Below are 22,404 nucleotides of genomic sequence, written 5' to 3' on the forward strand. Positions count from 1 at the left end.
CTGCCTGTATCGGGTTGGCCTCGTGTATAATGCCCAAGGGCTCCCCTGGAGGCATTGGTACCAATTGCTGCTGGGAAAACTCATTTTGGAAGCAGTGTACTGCCGCTGGGCGATGAATCTGCTGGCTAGGGTTTCCCCAGTTGGAACGGTTTCGGTTCCTGGGGCAATCTTTCTGGATGTGCCCCTGCTGCTTGCAAATATGGCATCTGACCTGAGGGCGAGACTGGTATCTGGGTGCTTGATGGTAGTTGCCCCCACTCGATCTGTAGGGTGCTGGACTGGATGCTGGAACGGGTGCTGGAACGGGGTTAGATGTAGGGGCCCCGGAAAGGGGTCGTTGTGCAACCTTCTGTGCCCGCCGGGCATCTTGGTACTCGTCTGCCATAGTAGCTGCCACATGTACGGTATTGGGTTTGCGATCCTGTAACCAGTTTTGTAATTCGTCAGACAGTCCTTGAAAAAATTGCTCCAGTAATAACAATTGTAACAGCTCTTCCAGCTGGGTTACCTGTGCTGCTTGTACCCATCCTTTAGCAGCACGGGTCAATCTATGTGCCCATTCCGTGTGGGTATCTCTCTCGGCTTTCTTTAGCTCCCGAAAGCGCTGGCGGTATGCCTCAGGGGTAATGGCATTCCAGGTCAATATGGCTTGTTTTACCTTTTGATAATCTGTCCTGTCCTCATCTGGCATAGTCCGGTATGCTTCCGCTGCCCTACCCGACAATTTGCCGGCCAATAGGGGTACCTTATCCGCAGGATCGATTTTATGCAGCTGGCATAATCTTTCGAAGTCCTGCAGGTACCCATCAATGTCCTCGGTTTCCACATAGGTTTTAAATGCATGGTGCGGTAATTTCTGTTTTTCTGATATTACCGGATATGCAGGAGGGTTTGCTTCCCCAGGTGAAGTGAGGTTTGGTCGGGTGGCCGCTAGATATTCATTAATATCAGCTGATGTCCTTTCCAGAAATTCCTGGGAATGTGGCAACAGAAAAAATGCCAGCCTTATCCTCATTTCGTTGGCCCATGCTGAGCTATATGTTTCCGTGGCTGCTGGTGTAACTGCTGCTTGATCGCCCTCCATGAGTTCTGCAATAATGACTCTTTTCGCTTTGTTACTGGCAATAATTCCTCTGGCTTCCAGTAATGCCTTTAGCGTTTCTCTTTTCAGCCTGGTATAATCCGTCCCCATTCGTCATCTGTTCGCATAAAATCCGCATACTCACGAACGATGACTTTGTACGGATGAGGTTCCTTTCCGTTCGTATCAAATAAAACAGCTGAACGGTCTTCTGCTGTGAGATTCGAATCCCGTCGCTTGCCACCAATTGTAGCGAAGAGGCAGGGTGAAGTGCAGTATCTCCACTGGTAGACAGGAACAATCAGAACAGGAACAATCAGAATGAAATGCAGGTAGCGTGTATATATCCCATCCCTCCAAGAACTAGACGACACATAGCTTGGAGGTGAACTCCCTGGCCACTAGCTTGCAGCCCTTTTTATTACCTGCTCCCATGAAGGAGAGGGACACACACATTATCATACATTAAGCAATAACATTGTAGTTACAACCCACACATATTCCTCCCCTCTGTCTAGGAGATAATTGAATCAATCACTGTATCTCCCCAACTATCTCCTAAACTGAAAAGTTACTACACAATGGGACAATAGAAACCCACCCAGCATATTCCTCCCCTCTGTTTGGAGTTAATTGAGTCAATCACTGTATCTTCTCAACTATCTCCTAAGCTGGAAAGTTACTCTTATACATTTTTACAACTTTGTGAGTTTACAGGTTACATACATAAAACTTATATCAATTTAACCAGTATAACTTGAGGATAACATATCCAAAATTCACTTGAATAGGTTCTCAATGTGGCTGGATTTGCCACAGCATTCCTTTCCTTCTGCGCCCTGCCGTGTGCCCGTACAGCGGTTTACAACCACATATGAGGTGTTTATGTAAACTACAGAATCAGAGCCATAAATATTGAGTTTGGTTTGGCTGTTAACCCTTGCTTTGTAACTGAAAAAAAATTATTAAAATGGAAAATCTGCCAAAAAAGTAAAATTTTTAAATTGTATCTCTATTTTCCTTTAATTCTTGTGGAACACCTAAAGGGTTAACAAAGTTTGTAAAATCAGTTTTGAATACCTTGAGGGGTGTAGTTTCTAGAATGGGGTCATTTTTGGGTGGTTTCTATTATGTAAGATTTGCTTCTAAACTTCTAAGCCTTGTAACATCCCCAAAAAATAAAATATCATTCCCAAAATGATCCAAACATGAAGTAGACATATGGGGAATGTAAAGTAATAACTATTTTTGGAGGTATTACTATGTATTATAGAAGTAGAGAAATTGAAACTTGGAAATTTGCAATTTTTTTACAAATTTTTGCTAAATTTGGTATTTTTTTATAAATAAAAATGATTTTTTTTTTACTTAATTTTACCAGTGTCATGAAGTACAATATGTGACGAAAAAACAATCTCAGAATGGCCTGGATAAGTCAAAGCATTTTAAAGTTATCACCACTTAAAGTGACACTGGTCAGATTTGCAAAAAATCATAAAGAGGAGACAAAATTGTTGGAGGAAATCCCAAAAATAGATACTCCAGTGGCCAGGGTGGCTATAAAAATGGCTATTCCCTTTGAGGATACATCTCATTTAAAAGAACCAATGGATCATAAGGCAGACGGTCTCTTGAGAAAAACGTGGGAGACATCAGCAGCCTTAGTCTTGACTAACATTGCTGCTACCTCGGTGGCAAGATCCATGCTTTTGTGGTTGTCCCAGTTGGAAAACCATTTAAAAATGGGGACTCCCAGGGAGGATATACTGGAATCTATTCCTCTCCTAAAAATGGCAACTGCATTCATAGCAGATTCATTGGCAGAGTCAGTAAGGTTTGCGGCAAAAAACTTAGCACTTCTGAATATGGCAAAAAGAGCCTTATGGTTAAAAAATTGGTTCGGCAACCTAGCGTCTAAAAAAAATATTATGTGCGATTCCTTTCTCAGGGTCTTATGTTTTCGGCCCACTATTAGATAGTATCCTTGAAAAAGCCTCAAACAAGAAGAAAGCCTTACCGGAAGGAAAGCCCAAGAAAACTTTTTTTTCGTAAAAAGTTTCAGCAAAAAAATCAAACATACAAGGACAAGTGAAAATCGGGAAGATGATCCTATCAGAAAGGAGGAAAAGGCAGGGGTTTTGTACTTAACCCCAACACCTCCCAGAACAAACAATGACGCCAGGCCGGTGGGAGGAAGACTAAAATTCGTTCTACCAGTATGGCGCCAGATAACTCAAAACCCGTGGGCGCTTCAAATCATACAAGAAGGCTACAGAATATAATTTATGTCAGTTCCTCAACAAAAATATGTACTGACTTGGTACGGAGAAAATACAACTCAAAGAAACCTGATAGAAGACATTACAAAATGAAAAAATCTGGGTGCGGTGATTCGGGTCCCAAAACATCAGAAAGGCAAGGGGTATTACTCAAGACTGTTTCTTGTAAGAAAACCCGGATGGTTCATTTAGAACCATAATAAATTTGAAACCTCTGAACAGATCAATAAAATATCGGCGCTTCAAGATGGATTCTATCAGATCGACCACACCTCTAATTCCTCCAGGAGCAGTAATGTGCATCTAATCGCAGACTCAGTGCAAATGTTAATTGATCATACTCAGACTGTGATCACTCTCCTGCAAGGTTGGATCCTAAATTGGGAAAAATCAGACCTGACACCCGATACCAGGAAAATTTTCTTAGGAACTGTACTAGACTCAAGATTGCAAAAATCCTTCCTTTCCGGAGAAAATCAGAGTTTTTTTCAAAATAAATCAGTTTGTACGATCAGAGAGGCAATGAGCATCCTAGACCTGATGACAGCTTGTATGACAGTGCCATGGACCCAGTATTACACAAGATCACTTCAGAAGATGATCCTCTCTGTTTGGGATGGAACCATCAGTCCCTAAATCAGAAAATTCTCATAAAAGAAGATGCTCGAAAGTCTTTGGAATGGTGTTCTTCATGGACAACCTGTCAAAAAGATTTTCCTGGAACCCAGGCCCCTATACTGTTGTAACAACAGATGCCAGTCAGCAGGGATGGGGGGCAAAGATTGGAAATCATTGCTTCCAAGGAACTTGGGATCAAGCCATAAAGGGGAGATCCTCAAATTACCGAGAACTCCGAGCAGTCTGGGAAACTCTGCAACAAGATCAAGATCTTCTGCTGAGCCAGCACATGAGAATTTGTCAGACAACATGACGACGGTGGCGTTTCTCAAACATCAGGGGGGACAAGATACCCTCTACTTCAGAGTCTTTCCAACAGGATTTTCTCTTGGGCAGAGGGAAAAATCCTATCAATTTCAGCGGTTCACCTAAAAGGGTCAAAAAACCAATCAGCAGATTTCCTCAGCAGGCATTACCTAGACCCAAGCGAGTGCTCCCTAAACAAACAGGTTTTCCGGGATTTGCCAGCGAAGTGGGGATATCCTGAAATAGACCTTTTTGCCACACGTAAAAATGCTCAAACAAATTCCTTTTTCTCCCGGGATCCAGCAGACCATCCGATTGCGGTAGATGCCTTGTCCCAGAGATGGAATATGAAGATGGCTTATGCTTTTCCCCCCTTCCCTCTAATTCCGGCTATTCTCAGAAAGATCAGAATGGGGTCATCAATAGAGTTGAGCGAACACCTGGATGTTCGGGTTCGAGAAGTTCGGCCGAACTTCCCGGAAATGTTCGGGTTCGGGATCCGAACCCGACCCGAACTTCGTCCCGAACCCCATTGAAGTCAATGGGGACCTGAACTTTTCGGCACTAAAAAGGCTGTAAAACAGCCCAGGAAAGGGCTAGAGTGCTGCAAAAGGCAGCAAAATGTAGTTAAATCCCCTGCAAACAAATGTGGATAGGGAAATGAATTAAAATAAAAATAAAATAAATAAAAATTAACCAATATCAATTGGAGAGAGGTCCCATAGCAGAGAATCAGGCTTCATGTCACCCACCACTGGAACAGGCCACTGTCAGATATTTAGACCCCGGCACCCAGACAGAGGAGAGAGGTCCCATAGCAGAGAATCAGGCTTCATGTCATAGCAGAGAATCATGCTTCATGTCACCCACCACTGGAACAGGCCATTGTCAGATATTTTTAGGCCCCTGCACCCAGACAGAGGAGAGAGGTCCCATAGCAGAGAATCAGGCTTCATGTCATAGCAGAGAATCAGGCTTCATGTCATAGCAGAGAATCAGGCTTCATGTCATAGCAGAGAATCAGGCTTCATGTCACCCACCACTGGAACAGGCCATTGTCAGATATTTTTAGGCCCCGGCACCCAGACAGAGGAGAGAGGTCCCATAGCAGAGAATCAGGCTTCATGTCATAGCAGAGAATCAGGCTTCATGTCATAGCAGAGAATCAGGCTTCATGTCACCCACCACTGGAACAGGCCATTGTCAGATATTTTTAGGCCCCGACACCCAGACAGAGGAGAGAGGTCCCATAGCAGAGAATCAGGCTTCATGTCATAGCAGAGAATCAGGCTTCATGTCATAGCAGAGAATCAGGCTTCATGTCACCCACCACTGGAACAGGCCATTGTCAGATATTTTTAGGCCCCAGCACCCAGACAGAGGAGAGGTTCATTCAACTTTGGGTTGCCCCGCAATATAATGGTAAAATGAAAATAAAAAAAGGATTGAATGAGGAAGTGCCCTGGAGTACAATAATATATGGTTAAGGGGAGGTAGTTATAAATGTCTAATCTGCACAAGGGATGGACAGGTCCTGTGGGATCCATGCTTGGTTCATTTTTATGAACGTCACACATTGGCTGTAGACAGGCGGCTGCGTTTGTCTGTAATGACGCCCCCTGCCGTGCTGAATACACGTTCAGACAAAACGCTGGCCGCCGGGCAGGCCAGCACCTCCAAGGCATATAAGGCTAGCTCTGGCCACGTGGACAATTTGGAGACCCAGAAGTTGAATGGGGCCGAACCATCAGTCAGTACGTGGAGGGGTGTGCACATGTACTGTTCCACCATGTTAGTGAAATGTTGCCTCCTGCTAACACGTTCCTTATCAGGTGGTGGTGCAGTTAGCTGTGGCGTGTTGACAAAACTTTTCCACATCTCTGCCATGCTAACCCTGCCCTCAGAGGAGCTGGCCATGACACAGCTGCGTTGGCGACCTCTTGCTCCTCCTCTGCCTTCGCCTTGGGCTTCCACTTGTTCCCCTGTGACATTTGGGAATGCTCTCAGTAGCGCGTCTACCAATATGCGCTTGTACTCGCGCATCTTCCTATCACGCTCCAGTGTAGGAAGTAAGGTGGGCACATTGTCTTTGTACCGGGGATCCAGCAGGGTGGCAACCCAGTAGTCTGCACACGTTAAAATGTGGGCAACTCTGCTGTTGTTGCGCAGGCACTGCAGCATGTAGTCGCTCATGTGTGCCAGGCTGCCCAGAGGTAAGGACAAGCTGTCCTCTGTAGGAGGTGTATCGTCATCGTCCTGCGTTTCCCCCCAGCCACGCACCAGTGATGGGCCCGAGCTGCGTTGGGTGCCACTTCGCTGTGAACATGCTTCATCCTCATCCTCCTCCACCTCCTCCTCATCCTCGTCCTCCTCGTCCTCCAGTAGTGGGCCCTGGCTGGCCACATTTGTACCTGGCCTCTGCTGTTGCAAAAAACCTCCCTCTGAGTCACTTCGAAGAGACTGTCCTGAAAGTGCTAAAAATGACCCCTCTTCCTCCTCCTCCTGGGCCACCTCCTCTTCCATCATCGCCCTAAGTGTTTTCTCAAGGAGACATAGAAGTGGTATTGTAACGCTGATAACGGCGTCATCGCCACTGGCCATGTTGGTGGAGTACTCGAAACAGCGCAACAGGGCACACAGGTCTCGCATGGAGGCCCAGTCATTGGTGGTGAAGTGGTGCTGTTCCGCAGTGCGACTGACCCGTGCGTGCTGCAGCTGAAACTCCACTATGGCCTACTGCTGCTCGCACAGTCTGTCCAGCATGTGCAAGGTGGAGTTCCACCTGGTGGGCACGTCGCATATGAGGCGGTGAGCGGGAAGGCCGAAGTTACGCTGTAGCACAGACAGGCGAGCAGCGGCAGGATGTGAACGCCGGAAGCGCGCACAGACGGCCCGCACTTTATGCAGCAGCTCTGACATGTCGGGGTAGTTGTGAATGAACTTCTGCACCACCAAATTCAGCACATGCGCCAGGCAAGGGATGTGCGTCAAACCGGCTAGTCTCAGAGCTGCAACGAGATTTCGCCCATTATCGCACACCACCAGGCCAGGCTTGAGGCTCACCGGCAGCAACCACTCGTCGGTCTGTTGTTCTATACCCCGCCACAACTCCTGTGCGGTGTGGGGCCTGTCCCCCAAACATATGAGTTTCAGAATGGCCTGCTGACGTTTACCCCGGGCTGTGCTGAAGTTGGTGGTGAAGGTGTGTGGCTGACTGGATGAGCAGGTGGAAGAAGAGGAGGAGGAAGCCGAGTAGGGGGAGGAGGCAACAGGAGGCAAAGAATGTTGCCCTGCGATCCTCGGCGGAAGGACGTGCGCCAAACAGCTCTTCGCCTGGGGCCCAGCCGCCACTACATTTACCCAGTGTGCAGTTAGGGAGATATAGCGTCCCTGGCCGTGCTTACTGGTCCACGTATCTGTGGTTAGGTTGACCTTGCCACAGATGGCGTTGCGCAGTGCACACTTGATTTTATCAGATACTTGGTTGTGCAGGGAAGGCACGGCTCTCTTGGAGAAGTAGTGGCGGCTGGGAACAACATACTGTGGGACAGCAAGCGACATGATCTGTTTAAAGCTGTCTGTGTCCACCAGCCTGAATGACAGCATTTCATAGGCCAGTAGTTTAGAAATGCTGGCATTCAGGGCCAGGGATCGAGGGTAGCTATGTGGGAATTTAGGCTTTCTCTCAAATGTTTGTGAGATGGAGAGCTGAACGCTGCCGTGTGACATGGTTGAGATGCTTGGTGACGGAGGTGGTGGTGGTGTTGGTGGTACATCCTCTGTTTGCTGGGCGGCAGGTGCCAACGTTCCTCCAGAGGCGGAGAAAGAGGCCGAGGCGGCAGCAGCAGAAGCGGTAGCAGGGGGAGCCTGAGTGACTTCCTTGTTTTTAAGGTGTTTACTCCACTGCAGTTCATGCTTTGCATGCAGGTGCCTGGTCATGCAGGTTGTGCTAAGGTTCAGAGCGTTAATGCCTCGCTTCAGGCTCTGATGGCACAGCGTGCAAACCACTCGAGTCTTGTCGTCAGCACATTGTTTGAAGAAGTGCCATGCCAGGGAACTCCTTGAAGCTGCCTTTGGGGTGCTCGGTCCCAGATGGCGGCGGTCAGTAGCAGGCGGAGTCTCTTGGCGGCGGGTGTTCTGCTTTTGCCGACTGCTCCCTCTTTTGCTACGCTGTTGGCTCGGTCTCACCACTGCCTCTTCCTCCGAACTGTGAAAGTCAGTGGCACGACCTTCATTCCATGTGGGGTCTAGGACCTCATCGTCCCCTGCATCGTCTTCATCCCTGACCTCCTGTTTAGTCTGCACACTGCAGAAAGACGCAGCAGTTGGCACCTGTGTTTCGTCATCATCAGAGACGTGCTGAGGTGGTATTCCCATGTCCTTATCATCAGGAAACATAAGTGGTTGTGCGTCCGTGCATTCTATGTCTTCCACCGCTGGGGAAGGGCTAGGTGGATGCCCTTGGGAAACCCTGCCAGCAGAGTCTTCAAACAGCATAAGAGACTGCTGCATAACTTGAGGCTCAGACTGTTTCCCTGATATGCATGGGGGTGATGTGACAGACTGATGGGCTTGGTTTTCAGGCGCCATCTGTGCGCTTTCTGCAGAAGACTGGGTGGGAGATAATGTGAACGTGCTGGATCCACTGTCGGCCACCCAATTGACTAATGCCTGTACCTGCTGAGGCCTTACCATCCTTAGAACGGCATTGGGCCCCACCAAATATCACTGTAAATTCTGCTGGCTACTGGGACCTGAGGTAGTTGGTTCACTAGGACGTGTGGCTGTGGCAGAACGGCCACGTCCTCTCCCAGCACCACAGGGTCCACTAACACCACCACGACCATGTCCGCGTCCCTTACTAGATGTTTTCCTCATTGTTACCGTTCACCACAATAAGAAAAAAATTATTTGGCCCAATGTATTGAATTCAAATTCAGGCCTTTTTTTACAGGCACCTAACACTATCTGGCTATCTATTTAGGTACCGTATTACACTAATACAGGCACAGCAGTAACGACAGATTTAGCTGAATATAAATTGTAGGCCTAGTATTTAGTCGCTGGGTGACAGGTATACATTTACGGACATAATTAGACTTGGAAATGCACTGTAGCGTGTGTGTGAAGTTATTGAGAATGACCCTATCTGCACCTTCAATCTAATATACCGTATAAGACGCACCGGCCCATAAGACGCACCTAGGTTTTTGGGGAGGAAAATAAGAAAAAAATATTTTTAACCAAAAGGTGTGCTTTTGGTGGGTTTGGAAGTAATGGTGGTATGTGGATGACGGACACTGTTATGGGGGGATCTGTGGATGACGGACACTGTTATGGGGGGATCTGTGGATGACGGACACTGTTATGGGGGGATCTGTGGATGACGGACACTGTTATGGGGGGATCTATGGATGACGGACACTTATGGGGGGGATCTGTGGATGACGGACACTTATGGGGGGGTCTGTGGATGACGGACACTTATGGGGGGGATCTGTGGATGACGGACACTTATGGGGGGGATCTGTGGATGACGGACACTTATGGGGGGGATCTGTGGATGACGGACACTTATGGGGGGATCTGTGGATGATGGACACTTATGGGGGGATCTGTGGATGATGGACACTTATGGGGGGGGATCTGTGGATGACGGACACTTATGGGGGGATCTGTGTAAGACGGACACTTATGGGGGGGATCTGTGGATGACGGACACTTATGGGGGGATCTGTGGATGACGGACACTTATGGGGGGATCTGTGGATGATGGACACTGTTACAGGGGGGGATCTGTGGCTGGCACTGTTACAGGGGGGGGGATCTGTGGATGGCACTGTTATATATGTGCCATCCACAGACCCCCCACCCCATAACAGTGCCATCCACAGTGCCCCCCCAGCCCATAACAGTGCCATCCACAGACCCCCATTCCTTAACTGTGCCATCCACAGATTCCGTGTGTCCCCCCCCCCCCCCCCCCCCCCCGCCGCCGCTGCATACAAATATAAAATGTATTATTGAATTAAAAGTTATTAAACATGCCCCCCTCACTCCTAATAGTACCGTATATCCGAATTTCTTCTGTATAATGCCGACAGGCGGGCTGGGCGGCCGGCGCGTCCCTCAGTGACGTCACTTGTCTGCGCCGCCTGCTTCATTCATAAAGCAGGCGGCGCAGGCACGTGACATCAAGGAGTTACGCTGCCACCCGCCCGTCCTGCCTGCCGGCATTATACAGAAGAAATTAGAATATACGGTACTATTAGGAGTGAGGGGGGCATGTTTAATAACTTTTAATTCAATAATACATTTTATATTAGTATACCGGAGCGGTGGGGCGGGGCTATAGTACAGGGACTGCACCGCCCCACCGCTATTGCCGGCCCCCAGCTCCTCCTCCCAGTCCCTCCCCCAGCCCCCGCTCCGTACATCGCGTCTAGCGATGTTAAACTGTCAGCATTCGCCCCATAAGACGCAGGGGCATTTTCCATTTTTGGGGAGGAAAAAATGCGTCTTATGGGGCGAAAAATACGGTACCCTTTTATGGATAGATTTAAAGTAGGCCTGATAGAGCAGAAACCACTGATTTAGGGAATTGCTAAGTTGGGAATTGTATTCAACCCAGAACAAAAACTGTGCTTTGGCGGACACTAAATAAATTGACCAGCCTCAGCAATAAACATAGATTTAGCTGAATATAAATTTGAGGCCTATTATTTAGGCGCTGGGTGACAGGTATACGTTTACGGACAGAATTATTTAAACTTGGAAATGCACGGTAGCGTGTGAAGTTATTGAGGATGACACTATCCGCACCTTCAATATAATATACCCTTTTATGGATCAATTTAAACTTGGCCTGATACAGCAGAAAAAATATATTTAGGGGATTGCTAAGTTGGGAATTGTATTCAACCCAGAACAAAAACTGTGCTTTGGCGGACACTAAATAAATTGACCAGCCTCAGCAATAAACATAGATTTAGCTGAATATAAATTTGAGGCCTATTATTTAGGCGCTGGGTGACAGGTATACGTTTATGGACAGAATTATTTAAACTTGGAAATGCACGGTAGCGTGTGAAGTTATTGAGGATGACACTATCCACACCTTCAATCTAATATACCCTTTTATGGATCAATTTAAACTTGGCCTGATACAGCAGAAAAAATATATTTAGGGGATTGCTAAGTTGGGAATTGTATTCAACTCAGAACAAAAACTGTGCTTTGGCGGACACTAAATAAATTGACCAGCCTCAGCAATAAACACAGATTGAGCTGAATATAAATTTTAGGCTTATTATTTAGGCGCTGGGGGACAGGTATACGTTTACGGACAGAATTATTTAAACTTGGAAATGCACGGTAGCGTGTGAAGTTATTGAGGATGACAATATCCGCACCTTCAATCTAATATACCCTTTTATGGATCGATTTAAACTTGGCCTGATAGTAATTCCCTAAATTTGTGGTTTCTGCTCTAAGTTGGGAATTGTATTTCAACCCAGAACAAAAACTGTGCTTTGGCAGACACTAAATAGATTGACCAGCCACAGCAGTATCAACAGATTTAGATGAATATAAATTTGAGGCCTATTATTTAGGCGCTGGGTGACAGGTACACGTTTACGGACAGAATTAGACTTGGAAATGCACGGTAGTGTGTGTGTGAAGTTATTGAGAATGACCCTATCTGCACCTTCAATCTATTATACCCTTTTATGGATAGATTTAAAGTAGGCCTGATAGAGCAGAAACCACTGATTTAGGGAATTGCTAAGTTGGGAATTGTATTCAACCCAGAACAAAAACTGTGCTTTGGCGGACACTAAATAAATTGACCAGCCTCAGCAATAAACATAGATTTAGCTGAATATAAATTTGAGGCCTATTATTTAGGCGCTGGGTGACAGGTATACGTTTACGGACAGAATTATTTAAACTTGGAAATGCACGGTAGCGTGTGAAGTTATTGAGGATGACACTATCCGCACCTTCAATATAATATACCCTTTTATGGATCAATTTAAACTTGGCCTGATACAGCAGAAAAAATATATTTAGGGGATTGCTAAGTTAGGAATTGTATTCAACCCAGAACAAAAACTGTGCTTTGGCGGACACTAAATAAATTGACCAGCCTCAGCAATAAACACAGATTGAGCTGAATATAAATTTGAGGCCTATTATTTAGGCGCTGGGTGACAGGTATACGTTTACGGACAGAATTATTTAAACTTGGAAATGCACGGTAGCGTGTAAAGTTATTGAGGATGACACTATCCGCACCTTCAATCTAATATACCCTTTTATGGATCAATTTAAACTTGGCCTGATACAGCAGAAAAAAATATTTAGGGGATTGCTAAGTTGGGAATTGCATTCAACCCAGAACAAAAACTGTGCTTCGGCAGACAGCAGACAGTATTACAATTGGCTAGCCACAGCTGAAACACCAGATTTACGGTACTGCTATTTTGGCCAATTGTATTTTACCCCTCAATAAAATAGCAAGCACAGCCAAGCCCCTGATGTAGGATATAGCAAAAAAATAACCACACTATTGATGGTTAAATGGACTTGGTGGCAGCTTGTGCTGGCGCACCACAAGACACAAAATGACCGCCGATCACCCAAGAAAAAAGTGACATAAAAACGCTCTGGGCAGCCTAAAAACAGTGAGCAATTAAATAGCAGCAGTTCAATGATCCACAGCTGTAGATCGATCACTGAATTAAGTGTTTTTGCTGAGTAAATTCCTGCCTAATCTCTCCCTAACAGCAGCAGCATCCTCTCCCTAAACTGATCATAGCAGAGTGACGTGCGGCGCTACGGGACTCCAGCTTAAATAGAGGCTGGGTCACATGCTGCACTGGCCAATCACAGCCATGCCAATAGTAGGCATGGCTGTGATGGCCTCTTGGGGCAAGTAGTATGACGCTTGTTGATTGGCTGCTTTGCAGCCTTTCAAAAAGCGCCAAGAAAGCGCCGAACACCGAACCCGAACTCAGACTTTTACGAAAATGTTCGGGTTCGGGTCCGTGTCACGGACGCCCCAAAATTCAGTACGAACCCGAACTATACAGTTCGGGTTCGCTCATCCCTAGTCATCAAAAGTGATTTTTATAGCCCTGTTCTGGCCGAAACAAGCGTGGTTTCCTGTCCTAACCTCGTTGGCCTTGGAAGATCCGATAACTCTTCCCCAGATCTGCTGTCTCAGGGTCCAATTTGGAACCCGGAGATAAGCAAGCTAAAGTTAACAGCATGGCTTCTGAAAGGGACTTATTAAAATTACAGGGGTTTTCGGATGATGTGATATCAACCCTTCAAAAAGGTCATAAACAAGTAACCGCTGCCATCTATAATAAAATTTGGAAGAGATTCTGCTCATGGATAGCTTTGAGAAACGGAAATCCGCTGCTTCCGGGTTTGGGGGAAATCCTGAACTTTCTACAAGATGGCTTTGATAGGGGTCTTAGACCAAACACCCTAAAAGTCCAGATAGCAGCCTTGAGCTGGTTTCTAAACTGTTCATAACTGTTCAAACTGGCATAAAGTAGATGGATAAGCTGGTATATTAAAGCAATTAAAGCCAACTCTAAAATCCTCAGTCCCACCTTGGGACCTGACAATAGTTCTCAATGGTTTAATAAAAGAACCCTTTGAACCTATGCAAGATAGCTCTTTAAAACATATATCCCAAAAATGGTCTTCCTAGTGGCAATTACATCGGCCCGTAGGGTAGGTGAAATTCAAGCTTTAACCACCTGAGAACCTTACCTTAAAGGGTCTTCTAATGTGTATTAAAATCATATAAGTATACCCCCTGTCCACCTTATAAATACAGTAAACTCATGTTTTATAACCTGATAGAATCGGGGGGCGTTTCAGCTTCACTTGCGCCCAGCCCAGCTCATCAATATTCACTTCGCAGGGCGGCTTCTGCTGTCCCCGATGTTCCGAGATCCGGCGCATGTCCAATACAAAGCTATGGGCATCGGACTCCATTTCATCTTCAGCACATGCACCCGGCACCCTCACTGGCCGGGATCACATCGCTCTGAAGCGCTGCTCTGAAGAGTGCCCAGCGCAGGCGCAGAGCACAGAGGCTGAAGAGGCCTCAAAGAAGCAGAGGGGACGCAGGCGCGATGTGATCCCGGCCAGTGAGGGTGCCGGGCGCATGCGCTGAAGATGAAATGGAGTCCGATGCCCATAGCTTTGTATTGGGCATGCGCCGGATCTCGGAACATCGGGGACAGCAGAAGCCGCCCAGCAAAGTGAATATTGATGAGTTGGGCGGCGCTTCAAAACGGCGGTTGGGGGCAGCTGGCTGGGCAGAAGTGAAGCTGAAACGCCGCCCCTTGGGCAGAAAGAAGACGATTCTATCAGGTTATAAACATGAGTTTACTGTATTTATAAGGTGGACAGGGGGTATACTTATATGATTTTAGTACACATTAGAAGACCTGTGCAGTCATATATAGCTAAATATGCTTATTGGGCCTGTCAGTGTCCCTTTAAAATTTTAGAGGACAGAGTCATCCTTAGACTAGATTCATCCTTCTTAACAAAGGTAGTTTCTACATTCCATCTAAATCAGGAAATTATACTGCCTACCCTTTGTGCGGATCCCAAAAATGACAGGGAAAAAAGCTTCCACTTGTTAGATGTCAGACGTTCTCTTCTTATCTATTCAGAAGCTACCAGTGGATTTAGACACCTCTAATCTGTTCATACAATTTGCCGGCCGAAACAAGGGCAATTAGGGACTCCTACCAACTGCAGGGAATATCCTGTCCTCAAGATATCAGAGCCCATTCCACCAGAGCAGTTTCAGCTTCATGGGCAGAACATGCAGAAGCTTCTATTGACCAGATTTGCAAGTTGGCTACATGGTCAAATTCTCATACCTTTTGAAAACACTATAGATTAGATATTGCAGAAAACCATGACCAGAGGTTTGGATGGAAAGTTCTCCAAGCAGTGGTCCCTCCCTAGGTCTGTATATTAATCTGGTATTACTCCATGTGGTGCTGTCATGGAGGACTTCCTGGAAAGTAAGTATTAGTCTTACCAGTAATTGTATTTCCAGAGTCCGACATGACAGCACCCCGAGTTCCCTCCCAATTGTTCCCTTAAGAATATTATTAGTGTTGATCGAGCACTGTAGTGCTTGGGGGCTCGGGCCAAACACATCGAGATGTTCGGGTGCTCGACCGAGCACCTGAGTATAATGGAAGTCAATGGGAGAACCCGAGCATTAAACCAGGTACCCCCTGCCTTGAAGAGGGGAGAGTGCCTGATTCATAGGAAAATGTCAGAAATTGATGGAAACACCACCAAAATGGTTCTGGAACAGCATGGGGAGCATGTCTGGATGCATCTTGGACTCCCAGGTCGCTGCTGGGAACGATGTTGTCTGATTAGTACGCCACTTTTACAGACTAACAATAATACGCACAAAACCGAAGATGAAATCGATTTTAGAGGAAAAATTGTTAGGAAACATTCTTTCCTGTATATTTACTTGTATATAAAGTGCAAGTTCAGCCCAAAATTTTCTTGATTTTCGGAACTGGGGCCATGATTAAGAGGGACGGCCGGTGGCATCCGTATTGCGCCGCTAGAAGTGAAATTCATGCACCGGCACAAGACAGACCACAGTGAAAGCATCTGCCAAGAATGTTTTCATTAATCAACAACGAAAGTCGGAGGATCGAAGACGATCCAACAGGTGATCCGGCAGTGTTATTCCCATGACCCGGCAAGCAGCTTACGGGAAACCAAAGTCTTTGGGTTCCGGGGGGAGTATGGTTGCAAAGCTGAAACTTAAACTAATTGACGGAAGGGCACCACCTGCTGCTTAATTTGACTCAACACCACAAACCTCAACCTGCCCAGGCACGGAAAGGATTGACAGATTGATAGCTCTTACTCGATTCTGTGGGTGGTTAATTCCGATAACCAACGAGACTCCTCCGTGCTAATTAGTTACGTGACCTCAGGCGGTGAGCAGGGCCATCTTTAACGCGGGGCAAAAGGGCCAGCTGCCCCGGCCCAGTTTCTCCTGGGGGGCCCAAGGCAGCTGCCTCTTGAGCCCTGCTGGTCACTCCAGTGGCGTAACGATCGAGGTCGGGCCCAGCGGGAAGGGGCCCGCAGCCCGGCCAGTGCGGCGGCCGGGCCCTCCCTGTATTTGAAGTGCGGCTGCTCTGAATTCTATTCCTTATCTTGTCATCACGAGGCCCGAGGTCTCGCGGGATCACAGCTGGAACTGGGAGGGTAACGTGATTGCGATTTGCGTGCCACCTAACTGAAGCTCGCCGCAGCCTGCAACTTAGTACAGAGCGGAACAAGTAGGTAGTATTTTTTTTTAATAATAATGTATGGCACTGCCCTGGCACACTGTTCCTGCTTCATCCCGGTAAGGGGGGGTATCTGAGGTGATGATCAGTGGTGCGGCAGTGCTGGTTGCGGCCGGCTGTATGAGGGCAGGAGGTCTCGGCACTGGCAGCAAGAGCAAATCCTTCCTAGGGGTCAAGCCCCGGTGGAAAAATCATTAAAAAAAAGTGGCAAACAAATATATAGTGGCTTTGGGGGCAAAAAATTGAATATATACAAAGGGGGGAAAAATGGATATATTATATACCAATTTTCCCCCCTATGTATATATTCAATTTTACCCCCTCTGTATATACACTCACCTAAAGAATTATTAGTAACACCTGTTCTATTTCTCATTAATGCAATTATCTAGTCAACCAATCACATGGCAGTTGCTTCAATGCATTTAGGGGTGTGGTCCTGGTCAAGACAATCTCCTGAACTCCAAACTGAATGTCAGAATGGGAAAGAAAGGTAATTTAAGCAATTTTGAGCGTGGCATGGTTGGTGGTGCCGGACAGGCCTGTCTGAGTATTTCACAATCTGCTCAGTTACTGGGATTTTCACGTACAACCATTTCTAGGGTTTACAAAGAATGGTGTGAAAAGGGAAAAACATCCAGTATGCGGCAGTCCTGTGGGCAAAAATGCCTTGTGGATGCTAGAGGTCAGAGGAAAATGGGCCGACTGATTCAAGCTGATAGAAGAGCAACGTTGACTGAAATAACCACTCGTTACAACCGAGGTAAGCAGCAAAGCATTTGTGAAGCCACAACACGCACAACCTTGAGGCGGATGGGCTACAACAGCAGAAGACCCCACCGGGTACCACTCATCTCCACTACAAATAGGGAAAAGAGGCTACAATTTGCATGAGCTCACCAAAATTGGACTGTTGAAGACTGGAAAAATGTTGCCTGGTCTGATAAGTCTCGATTTCTGTTGAGACATTCAAATGGTAGAGTCCGAATTTGGCGTAAACAGAATGAGAACATGTATCCATCCTCTGATGGCTACTTCCAGCAGGATAATGCACCATGTCACAAAGCTCGAATCATTTCAAATTGGTTTCTTGAACATGACAATGAGTTCACTATACTAAAATGGCCCCCACAGTCACTAGATCTCAACCCAATAGAGCATCTTTGGGATGTGGTGGAACGGGAGCTTCATGCCCTGGATGTGCATCCCTCAAATCTCCATCAACTGCAAGATGCTATCCTATCAATATGGGCCAACATTTCTAAAGAATGCTATCAGCACCTTGTTGAATCAATGCCACGTAGAATTAAGGCAGTTCTTAAGGCAAAAGGGGGTCCAACACCGTATTAGTATGGTGTTCCTAATAATTCTTTAGGTGAGTGTATATGATATATATACAGAGGGGGCAAAAAATGGAATATATACAGTACAGACCAAAAGTTTGGACACACCTTCTCATTCAAAGAGTTTTCTTTATTTTCATGACTATGAAAATTGTAGATTCACACTGAAGGCATCAAAACTATGAATTAACACATGTGGCATTATATACATAACAAATAAGTGTGAAACAACTGAAAATATGTCATATTCTAGATTCTTCAAAGTAGCCACCTTTTGCTTTGATTACTGCTTTGCACACTCTTGGCATTCTCTTGATGAGCTTCAAGAGGTAGTCCCCTGAAATGGTTTTCACTTCACAGGTGTGCCCTGTCAGGTTTAATAAGTGGGATTTCTTGCCTTATAAATGGGGTTGGGACCATGAGTTGCGTTGAGGAGAAGTCAGGTGGATACACAGCTGATAGTCCTACTGAATAGACTGATAGAATTTGTATTATGGCAAGAAAAAAGCAGCTAAGTAAAGAAAAATGAGTGGCCATCATTACTTTAAGAAATGAAGGTCAGTCAGTCAGCCGAAAAATTGGGAAAACTTTGAAAGTAAGGGCTATTTGACCATGAAGGAGAGTGATGGGGTGCTGCGCCAGATGACCTGGCCTCCACAGTCACCGGACCTGAACCCAATCGAGATGGTTTGGGGTGAGCTGGACCGCAGAGTGAAGGCAAAAGGGCCAACAAGTGCTAAGCATCTCTGGGAACTCCTTCAAGACTGTTGGAAGACCATTTCAGGTGACTACCTCTTAAAGCTCATCAAGAGAATGCCAAGAGTGTGCAAAGCAGTAATCAAAGCAAAAGGTGGCTACTTTGAAGAACCTAGAATATGACATATTTTCAGTTGTTTCACACTTGTTTGTTATGTATATAATTCCACATGTGTTAATTCATAGTTTTGATGCCTTCATAGTCATGAAAATAAAGAAAACTCTTTGAATGAGAAGGTGTGTCCAAACTTTTGGTCTGTACTGTACATAGGGGGGAAAAATGGATATATTATATGTTTTACTGTATGTGAGTAAGGGTGCTGGGTGGTTGGAGAAGAGGGGGTGGGGTGGATGGAGGAGTTAGTAGTACAATACTATCTGCAGCTTGTAAAAAAAAAAAAGTAATCTGCAAAATACTATATATTTGTGTCAGAAGTTATACTTATTAAATTTTTTTAATAATGATATAACCATTTTATTTGATACTTTTGTGCTGAATCTTTTTTTCCCCTCTATATTAACCTCCTTAGTGTTAATCCAAAATGTGGCTCGGGGTCACATTACACTGCAAGCAGCGGTAACCGTGAGACACTCTCAGAACCACCATGAGTTAATTTGAACGGCGCAGGGATGGATGCAGACAGCACACAGTGTGCTGTCCGCATCCGCATTTCCGGACCGCCATGGAGGTTAAGGGACACTATAGTTACCAGAACCACAACAGCTAAACGTAGTAGTTCTGGTGGCTATAGCATGTCTCTGCAAGCTTTTTAATGTAAACCCTGCCTTTTCTGAAAAAAAGGCAGTATTTACATTACTGCCAAGGAACACCTCTAGTGGCCACTCATCAGATGGACACTAGAGGTGCTTCCTAGTCCAGGTTTGCACAACATGGAGGGCGTGATTGCATGCTAGGGTGTGGAAGGCGGGATCCAGAGGGCCCAAGTAAATTCTTGCCCAGGGTCCAATCAATATTAAAGACGGCCCTGGCGGTGAGGATTGTGTTGACCAGACTCTTATGGGAGACTGCCTGCTGCTTAGCTGACCATCGAAAAAAAATTGGTTGAGGGCCTGCAGGTGAGCTGACCATTGCAAACATTATGGGCCAGGGCCTGCTGCCGCTTTGTTGACTCTAGATAACTTCTGCCTGATCGCACGTCCCCGTGACATCGATGATCCATTTGGATGTCCGCCCTATCAACATTCGATGTTCTTTTATGCGCCTAACATGGTGACCATGGGTAACGGGGAATTAGTGTTCAATTCCAGAGAGGGAGCCTGAGAAACGGCTAACACATTGAAGGAAGGCAAGCGGGGGGCGCGCAAATTACCCACTCCCGACTGTCAGAAGACTCTTTCGTCTATTGAAAAATAATACACAGCAGATGTGGTCTTGGGAAGGTCACTGTCAGAAGCGGACACCGTCTATTGAAAAATATAATTTTATGTCACAGAAATTTTTTTGAAGCGCACACGTTACACAGCAGATGTGGGCCTGGTAATGTCACTGTCAAAAGTGGACAACGTCTATGGAAAAACTGCACTGGATATTTTAGGGATGCGCACACTTTACACAGGAGATGTGGCACGAATAATTTAACTGTTCGCAGCGGCCTATTACACGGTATTTTGTGCAGGATGCACTAAAAATATATATTGCTGCTGTCTCACACAACAGTCCTTAAAAGGAGTTTTGGGTCTCTGAAACTTTTTTTGTATAAAAATCTTCATTTTACACTCCCTACACTGTCTGTCCCTTCCTATGCACAGCTCTCCCTAAAGCCTCTTTTACACGACCGTATGGCTTTTTCAGTGTTTTGCGGGCCGTTTTTTCCGGATCCGTTGTTTCGTTTTTTGTTTCCGTTGTGTTTCCGTTTTAGGTTCCGTTTTTCCGTATGGCATATACAGTATACAGTAATTACATAGAAAAAATTTGGCTGGGCATAACATTTTCAATAGATAAACGGAATGCATACGGAAGACATACGGATGCATACGGTGTTCCGACCCATTGACTTGAATGGAGCCACGAAACGTGATTTGCGGACAAGAATAGGACAAGACTCAAAATGTAGCGGAACAGAAATGCGGACATACGGAAACGGAATGCTCACTGAGTACATTCATTTTTTTTTGCAGACCCATTGAAATGAATGGTTCCGTATATGGACCGTATACGGAACGCAATAAATGGCCCGTATACGGAATGCAAAAAACGTTCATGTGAACGAGCCCTAACACTGAGCAATTTAGCGCAGGTTGCGCTACAAACATATATTGCTGCTGTCACACACACTTTTGGGTCTCTGAAACGTTTTTGTACAGAAATAATATTCAATTACACTCCTTACACTGTCTGTCCCTTCCTATGCTCAGCTCTCCCTGACTTCGAATGAGCAGAACACACGTCATCGAGTGCTATATAGAACCTGATGACGCGTTCCGGCTAGCCAATCACTGTAATGCCAGTAGCCAACATGGCTACTGGCATTACAGTGAGCGCAGTACTTACCTGCACTTTTATTGGCTGCTTAGGTAAGTACCGCCATGTGCCGGGCATAGCGATGCTCGAGCCGAACTGGTATTCGGCTGAGCATGTTTGCTCAACACTAATTTTGATATCAACACTAATAATGATCTCATGGAGGCTCCCCTACAACTCTGCTTAGAACTTACCACATTTGGGATATGCCACCAACATAAAATCCTCTTCACGTGCTTCAAATGTTTCAATAGTTTTAAATGTATCGACATCACAAGTCGATGTTGGATATATAACTCCATTGTATGTAAAAAGCAAATCCTCCTTTGGAATGTTCTTGGCTGCGTCAAGTACTTTTTTCACTTCTTCAGTGAATTTTAAATTGCTCTCCATTGTGATGTGATCTAGGGCTGCTGGGAACAGGTTTCTTTATCTCCTCAACTTCTGTTAATAAGCAAGGAGGGTGATCCAACGAGAAAGAGGGCAGGCATACAAGAGGCAGTACTCATGCTTTTACAGCTTTTAACCTTTTACACTCTGAAGAGGAATGCTGTCCTGTGTTTTATATTGTAGTTGGTGTCAGTACATAATTTCAGAAGCCATTGATCCAAGATCGCTTCAAAAAAGTAATCAAGTAATGAAATTGTTTCAGTATACAGCTTATCCACTTGATCAATGGATAATGTAATTTATGCCTTTATGATTGCATGCCTCAATTGTCCCAGATCCAGCAGGAATGTCCCAGATATCAGCTGCTGTCCTGATTTCACTATATCTGAGTCCTCAGGATGCAGATACAGATGGAGACAATCAAGAAGCAGTAACCTTCAGCCCCTTGCTCCTCCATACGCCTGACCACTGCTGTTGGTGGTTTGCCACAGAGAGGCATAATCAGGGCCGTCTTTAATATTGATTGGACCCTGGGCAAGAATTTGCTTGGGCCCCCTGGATCCCGCCTTCCCACACCCTAGCATGCAATCACGCCCTCCACCACAACACACACACAATAAAAAAATTCCACAAACCTCGTAGAGTAGTAAACTTTAATAATGATGCCACATCTCTCAAGTGCCACTCTCAAGTGCACAGACTGAATTATACCAGAATTGGACTAGAAGGGGACCACAGGTAATTACAGACATAGTTAATGCAAACAATGTTTCAAATT

General features: G+C 45.8%; 1 protein-coding gene across 1 annotated transcript in view; it reads right to left on the minus strand.

Moving 5' to 3' along the window:
* Nucleotides 1–21,639, minus strand: part of LOC120997317 (sulfotransferase 6B1-like) — a 77,720-nt gene extending 56,081 nt beyond the window's left edge. Inside the window, exon 1 of the mRNA XM_040427355.1 lies at nt 21,431–21,639. Within this exon, the coding sequence (XP_040283289.1) occupies nt 21,431–21,629 (199 nt within the window). The 5' untranslated portion in view covers nt 21,630–21,639. The remainder of the gene's footprint in view (nt 1–21,430) is intronic.
* Between the last annotated feature and the right edge of the window lie 765 nt (nt 21,640–22,404).

Source organism: Bufo bufo, chromosome 4 (assembly GCF_905171765.1).
Source record: "Bufo bufo chromosome 4, aBufBuf1.1, whole genome shotgun sequence".
Classification (NCBI taxonomy): domain Eukaryota; kingdom Metazoa; phylum Chordata; class Amphibia; order Anura; family Bufonidae; genus Bufo; species Bufo bufo.